Here is a 7658-nt window from a genome sequence, read left to right as displayed (position 1 = left end):
AGCTCAGTCCCCGGGCGCGCCTGGAGGAGGCGGGGCCGGAGCCAGTGGGAGGAGCCTGAGTGCAGCTCCGGGTCTAGGCGGAGCCCCAATGCAGCGCTAGTGGGGGCTCTGCCCTGGGAGGCCGTCTGTTTAGGCCCGCACGCAGCTCCGCATCTGGTGCTCATTACAGGATGACAAAAAGCCGGCTCTGGGCCCCCTGCCCCACTCCCATCCCCGCCCTCTGACAGCAGTGCTTTTAACTCCTTCCTGTCCTCGAGGCGCTCTGGATCTTCTGCCCAGGGTCACAGGAGGGAATTCCAGTCCTTCACATCCTGGCGGGCTTTGCCACCCCCACAGGCCGTGCCCCCTACCTTCTCCTCCGATCTAACTCTTTGGAACACCCCTCGACCCCCTACTCCTATCCAGTGAACCTCTCTGGCTGCACCTCCGACCTTAAAAGCTTGGGCGGGATCTGGTGGGGGCGTCTGGTTTGAGTTAAGAGGAACGTGAGAGCGGAGGGCGGGGGGCGGTGCGCAGCGTTCCCTCCACCCCCTCCGCGCCGCCCCCCACCCCGCGCCCCTATTCGTCCCAACTCCCATCTCTCCTCTCCGGGTCCTGTGGGGCCCAGCTGAACCTTCCAGCCCAGGCTCAGCCCCCGGGGGTCATAGGGTAGCAAAGGGCACTGCGTAGGGAAGGCAGCTCTGGACCACCCCTCCTCGCCTGCCCGGGTGGGTGGTCGTGGTGGTTCTCTTCCGTCCTAATTAGAGGTCCCTTAGAAGCTGCAACTGAAAAATTACAGAGTTGGTGGGAACTGGCGCCTCCCCCTCCCAGGTCCCGCCTCTCGCAGTCCCCAAGGCAATGAGCCCAGGATGAGGGCGGTTGCTGGGTCCCCACAGGCTGTGATGATTTTGTGTGTTTTTTTTTTTTTTTTTACCATCCCCTCCTCCCGTTCACGCGACAGCTCAGCTTGGAGCAGCCCGAACCTTTCTCAGTCTGGGGTCTCCCTGACCCAGCACCAGGCACACAGAAGGGCTCCGTGCGGCTCAAGCGACAGAGGCCTTGCTGAGGAGGCTGCCCAGGGAGCTGGGTATGGGATCTCTCTCCCGGGTTCCTTGCTCTCTTCAGCCCTGCCTTCTAGGCTCTCCCTGAGGAGTGCCTCTGGAGCACCTACAACCCAGAGGGGTGACAACACCTTTGACTCAAACCATCTGAGCCCCAGCCACCAACTTCTGCAGCCTTCAGGGAGAGGAAGAAAAGTACCAGCAGAAAGTCAGGAGAAGTTCACCATCTGGGCCCCCTGCACTCCCCGGAATCACCAGGCCTAGAGCTTACCTTTGACCCCTAAGCCCCAGTTTGGCTCCAGGTCAGCAGAAGCCCTCATTTCAGACTCAGTGCCACCTTCTAAGAGTTTTGGTTAAAAAAGGAACAAACATGAAATTCTCTTCATGCCAAACCTCCCACTCCTAGGCTTGCTGTGTGACCTTAGGCAAGGTTCTGCCCTCCCTGGGTTCCTGTTTCCCTGAGAATCTCTAAAACATACCATCCCTTAAGGAGTCTTACCTTATTTCCTTGGGGGCCCAAACAAGCTGAAGGAAGAAGCCCTCCTTTTTTTCTGAGTCCTCCCAGACCCTCCCCTCAGGCACCAATGGGGATCAGAAGCTTTGGGTGAGGTTGGCACCCCATTTATTGGAGAAGTCCCCAGCACCCACCCCCTGAGGTCCTGGGGGCCTCAGCGCCTCCTCCACCATGAGTGCTGGGCCAAGAAAACAGAGTTCCCAAGAGTCAAGTCTAGGAGCTGACTGAGAGAGGAGCCTGGCTGGGCCCGGGGGAGCAGGAAGCCTTCTGTCCAGCTGGGCAGCCCCCATGGGTCCCTGGTGCAGCCTGGGCCATAAGTCCAATGCATGCCCCTTCCCCTTCACTCCACGGGGAGGGGGCTGCACCCCATCACACGCTGGTTCTGCAGGTCTGCACCCCTGTGAGGCTGCCCCGGTGGGGCGCGGGTTCCGTCGGGCCCTTGCTCCCGGCGTGGGTGACCCAGCGATAGCAGTCGGTCACACGCTTGTTGGGCGCGTGGGGGCCACAGCGGGTACAGTACACAATGCCCAGTGCAAGTAGGACCACCAAGAAGACGCATGTTGGCACAAGGAGTGCCACCAGGAGCCACCGGTCATCCCTCCGGCTTCGGCCAGCTGGACTGGCCTCCCCCAGGGCTGGAGGAGCTGATGTGGGGACTGCCGAGGACAGCCACGGAGCCAGACTGGGGTCAAGAGTACCTTCCCTTGGGACTTGTGGGGCTTTGGAGTGGGGGTGTGGAGCGCTGGTGAGAGAGGTCTGGCTAGTGGAGCTCCGAGGGGGCAGAGGAGTGTGGAAGGCTGGGGCTTGGGAGGCAGCAGGCACAGGGACTTGATGGGCAGGGGGCACAGGGGACCTGAAAGCAGTGGTCCGAGAAGGTTGGACGGGAGAAGTAACGGGATGGTGGCCGGCCTGGGCTTTGAGGATCGGGACATCTCGGGTCACAGGAGGTTGAGGGGGACTGGAGGTGGTGACCAGAGGGGTATGGTTAGCTGGGATTCGAGGCAAAGGCGTGGTGTTCTGGGTATCAACGACCTGGGTATCTGGGAACATGGGGGACTGGTGAGCAGGGAAGAGCTTGGGATATTTGGCTGAGGCCACTGGGGGCTGGTGGGCAGGGGTCGGTCCTGGCTGTGCGGCAGAGATAATGAGGGGTCGGTGGGCAGAAGGCAGGTCTGGATAGTTGGCTGAGATCATGGGGAACTGGTGGTCAGAGGGCAAAGCTGGGTGTATGGCAGGGATCACGGGGGGCTGGGGGGCCGGGGCCAGGGGTGGGCGTGTGGCAGAGATAATAGCGGGTTGGTGGGCAGAAGGCAGTGGGGGGCGCGTGGCCGAGGCCACCACAGGGCGGGTGACAGAGAGCACTGAGGAGTGGTGGGGGACCTCAGGGGCACTAAGTGGGGGTGGCCAGGTGGGGTACAGGTAGGGCATCCCTGGCTCCCTGTCCTCTGGGAAGCTAGGTCTATAGACCAGGTCAAAGTCGGATGACTGTGTGGCCTCCATCCATGGGATCCCAGGCATCTCTGTCCAGCCACCATCGAAGGCCTCCCAGGCTTCCTCTTCGTCCTCTTCGTCCTCTTCGTCCTCTTCCTCCTCCCCTTCATCCAGCAACCCGTCCTCGAGGTCCTGGGACGCCTGGGCACCCATGGCCCCGGCGGGGCTGCAGCTGATGCCGTCAGCCTCCAGCTCGTGGCCCTCGCTGCAGTAGCACTCGAAGCCACCAACGTAGTTGACACACATCTGCTGGCACACGCCGGCAATCTGGCACTCATCCGTGTCCACGCAGCGGTGCGGCTCATCCTCAGCAGGCCGGAAACCCAGGCGACAGTGGCAGCTGTAGCCCTGCGGCCCTCCAGGCTCACACTGCTGCTCACACGGGGCATGGGCACATGGGTCCTCGCAGCTGCGCCCGTCTGCTGCCAGCCGGAAGCCCTCGCTGCAGCGACAGGACACCCGACCGTCCGCCGCCTCGATGCACTCGTGTTCACAGCCCCCATTGTCGGGGCCACAGCCGATACCGGGGCACAAGGGGCCCGTCCGCGACCAGCCCACGCCACCCTCAGGCTGCTTCACGCAGAGCAGAGAGGCTTTTCTGCCAGCCTGGCACGGCACGGCAGCCACAGAGCCAAAGGGCAGCCACTCAAACTCCTCGGAGACCAGGTGGAAGGGCGTGGTGTAGACGGCTGGGCCAGCCTGGCCCACCTCCTCGGGCAGCGCGGGGCAGGAGCCCTCGAAGCCGAACTGGCACAGGTAACCATCGACGGCCAGTGTGCAAGAGCCCTCGAGCCAGCGATGCTCGCCACTTGCCTCCAGGGCGGCGCAGCGCTGGGCCGGGCAGGGCCCGCCCGTGGCAGGCTGGGCCCAGTTGGTGAAGGCGGTGTCCTGGTCCCCTGTGGTCCACGTGAAGCCGCGCAGCGGGCGCTGGGGTTGGCATTGCCGGGCCTGCCGCTGCAGCCCGATCCACAGCAGCCGGCTGGCCGGCCCGGAGCCCACCAGGCTGTCCACACGCCGGGCCTCCTCGAGGGTCCGCGGTGTGGCCAGGTCGCCCCCCAGTTCGCGGCAAGCCCGCCAGGCCTCCAGGAAGGTGCGGCGCCGCGGGAAGAGCGCGTAACAGCTGCCCGGGGCGCAGGCAGCGCGGGGCTCGGTGGCCCAGGGGCCTGGCCCAGTGTGGGCACCGCGGCCGCCCAGGCCAGCAGCAGGCGCAGCAGCATCGCGACGCCCCCCGACTGGCCCGGGCCCGGCCGGCGGCGGCTCTTGACAGGGGGAGGGACTGGGGCCTCTGGTGGGCGGGCCGGGGGCGGGCCCGGGCCGGGCTCGGGCCTTGTAAGGAGTGGGGCTGGGGCCGCTGCCAGCTCCCTGCTCCCGCTCCCCCGGGGCCGCCAGAGCAGGAAGCCGTCGGGCGGGGGGCAGGAGTGGGGTGGGGTGCTGAGGGTGGGGGCGGGGGAGGGGAGGAGGCTCAGCTAACGGGCTGGGGAGTCCGGGTAGGAGGCGGGAGGACCCCCAGAAACGTCCTGCGCCGTCTGGGGCTCTTGGCGGTTGGGTGAGGTCGTTCCCAGATACTGACGGAGACCCGACTGGGGACACACCGACCTCATCACACCCGTGAACAGCCTCCCGTCCTGTGGGTGGAAACACGCTCTGACTCAGGCCCTCTCATCACGTGTGTGCGCTCTCTCTCAGACCCTGTCTCTCCATCTCAGATCGGCCTCCGCTCTGACACGCTGACCGCTTTAGGTGTCCCTGCGAAAGGGAGGTGGCATCTACCGGCCCTAAGACGCAAAGTCCCTCAGGGTCGCGTGCAGCCCCGGGATGTGGGAACCACCTGGATCACCCAGGCGCCGGCATCCTCCAGCCTCATTTCTCTACAGGGCTCTGGCCGCTACCTCTGCCCTCAAGCCTCCTGGCTCCAGCTGGATGGGGGGTGGGGGCTGCGGGGAAGGAGGAGGGGCAGGGGACTGCCCTCCCTTCACCTCTGCTCAGCCTGGGGCCCTGGGAACCTGGGCTTAGAGGGGGCGGAGGCGGCCCCTAAACAGGAAATGCTTCGCTTGGGCTCCTGCTGCAGGAGGGCTGGGTGCGTGGGGGAGGGGGCCAGGCAGGGTGAGCAGGGCTGGCTGGGACGGACTGGGAGAGACTGTGTATGGGCACGGGGCACACAGTGATGCACACATGTGTGTGACACAGGCATCACATGTGTGGCTCCCTCCCTGCCCCCAGGGCCTGCTCTGTAGGCCTGGCCGGGGTCCTCTTCCCGCCCCTCCTGGAAGCCTCTAGAGGCCTATGTGCTGAGCACCATCATTCAGGATGGTCCCCCGGGAGCTGTTTGCCAGATTAACCCCTGCACACCCACTGCGCTCCTAGCAGGAATTTGAGCCCGGGCTGGAGACACCGAGAAGAAGTTCTGCCCCTCCGTGTGCTGCCCCTGGACCGGCTCGGCTTCCCACTCTGCCCCTGACCTGCTGTGTGATGGCAGGAAGTGGCTGACCTTCTCTGAGTCCTCATTTTCATTACCTACAAAATGAGGGGAACGTGCCAGGGCCCTTCAGCTCAGCAGGGCTATTGTATCACTGTGCGCAAATGTGCTTTGTCAGCTGCAAAGCACAAGACAAATGTTCCTTAGTCTTCTGAGCAAATCTGGGTGGGGGGGAGGTGGAACCCCTTGCTAACCTTCTTGCAGTGGCAGGGCTGGCCCTGCAGTCGCCTGGAGAGCCAAGGCTTCAGAAGGGCTTGCCCAATGCCAGGAAGGTGGTTCTTTCAAGGTTTCCATCTGTGAAGTGTAGAGATTCATCCCCTTTCCCAGGGGAGGAAAGTCAACACGGGGCCGTTCATCCTTCCATTGGCTCAGGCCCAAAGCCTTGAGATCATCCTTGACTCCTCTTTCTCCCACACCCCACGTGCAATCTCTCAGCAATCCTGTTGGCTTCACCTTCAAAATAGATCCAGAATCTGATTGCTTCTCACTACTTCCTCTGCCACCCATGTCTGGCCCAAGCCACTACACTTGTCCATCTAGATTCTTGCAACAGCCTCTCCTCTGGTCCCTCTCTTGCCTTCTCCCTCCTGTCAGGGAGATCTTTTTAAAACCCAAGTCACATCCAATCACTCTCCTGCTCAGAACTGTCACGGCCCCCATCTCACTCAGAAGGAAGGCCAAAGTCCTCACTAAATACGGCCCCAGGCCCTTGTGATCTCCCTGCAAACTCCCTCTCTCACCCGTCTTCCTTCCCCTCATTCCTGCTGCACCAGCCACTCTGGCCTGTGGCTGTTCCTCAAGCTCACCAGGCCACGTGTCTACCTCAGGGCCTTTGCACTGACTGTTTTTCTGCCTAGAACACTCTTCCTGCAAGAGATGAAGTCTCTGCTTCTTTACTTTCTGCAGTCTCAGCTCAAGTATCATCATCCCACATTCCCCTGGCCCCACCATACCTTGGTCTTGTTCCATTTTTCTCCTTTGCACTTACCATTATTTGACATAGTATAGGTTTGCTTTTTGGCCTGATGGCTCAGATGGTAAAGAATCTGCCTGCAATGCAGGCAACCTGGCTTTGATCCCTGGATTGGGAAGATCCCCTGGAGAAGGGAATGGCTACCCACTCCAATATTCTTGCCTGGGAAATCCCACAGACCGAGGAATCTGGCGGGCTACAGTCCATAGGTCACAAAGAGTTGGACACAGCTGAGCGACTAATAGTTTCACTTTTTTCACTTTCTGAATTCCCCAGTAGTCGGAGTTTTTCGGCCTCGGCATGATTGAGACTCAGGGCTGGGTAGTGATACCTTGTGGAGACTGTTCTGTGCATTGTAAGGTGTTTAGCAGCATCCTTGGCTTCTCTCTAGATGCCAGTAGCATTCCTCCAGGTGGAACAATCAAAGGACTCCAGTCATCACCAAATGTCATGTCCCCTGGGGGCAGCATTGCCCCAGGTAGAGAACCCTTGCTCAGGAGACGGGAAGCTCTGTTCCTGTAGGGTCATTATCTTGTTTCTTGTATTTCCCAAGCCAGGAAAGCTCCTGGCCCACAGATCCCACTCAGTGGGGTTTGCTGAATGAACAAATGAATGAAAGGGGAATTCCCTGGTAGTCCAGTGGTTAGAACTCCACGCTTTCACTGTTGTGGGCCTGGGTTTGATCCCTGGTCAGGGAATTAAGATCCCACATGCTGCACGCAGCCAAATAAACCAAAGACGTTTAAAAAAAAGAAGGAAGGAAGGAATGTGGGGATGAGACTCAGCCAAGTGAAGAACCCGGCTCAGGGCAACACAGTGGGGATGGTGGATTCTACCTGTAGCCAAAGCCCACCTGCTTCCCACATTCACCAGCCTCCCCCAGAAGGCATCCATCCTAGACCTGAGAGATTCCTGGAAATCAACAAGTTGTTTTTTTTTTTTTTTTTTTTTGCGTAGGAGGCCCTGGGAGTCTCAGAGCGAGTCAGTGACAGGGGTGGCTGGGACTAGAACCAAGGCATTAGACCCTTCTTCTAGTTCCCTTTTTGCTGCAGCACCCTGAAGAGTCATTGGAGTGGTCTAAGAGATGGGTGTGACGTCAAGAAGTAAGGATAGAAGGCAGGCATGATGGGAAGAAGGCAGAGCCTAAACAAAGTTACTGAGCTG

At 61.0% G+C, this 7658-nt stretch overlaps 1 protein-coding gene across 1 annotated transcript; it reads right to left on the bottom strand.

The window, feature by feature from the left end:
- Nucleotides 1–1639: 1639 nt before the first annotated feature.
- Nucleotides 1640–4262, bottom strand: CD248 (CD248 molecule). The gene is given in 2 exon segments (XM_005903573.3): nucleotides 1640–4208; nucleotides 4211–4262. Coding segments are annotated over 2 exon segments (2337 nt in total). The 3' UTR covers nucleotides 1640–1923.
- Nucleotides 4263–7658: the final 3396 nt, after the last annotated feature.

This window comes from Bos mutus, chromosome 22 (assembly GCF_027580195.1).
Source record: "Bos mutus isolate GX-2022 chromosome 22, NWIPB_WYAK_1.1, whole genome shotgun sequence".
Lineage (NCBI taxonomy): Eukaryota > Metazoa > Chordata > Mammalia > Artiodactyla > Bovidae > Bos > Bos mutus.
The sequence above is the reverse complement of the archived record's forward strand: the minus strand, read 5'-3'. Positions and strand labels throughout refer to the sequence as shown.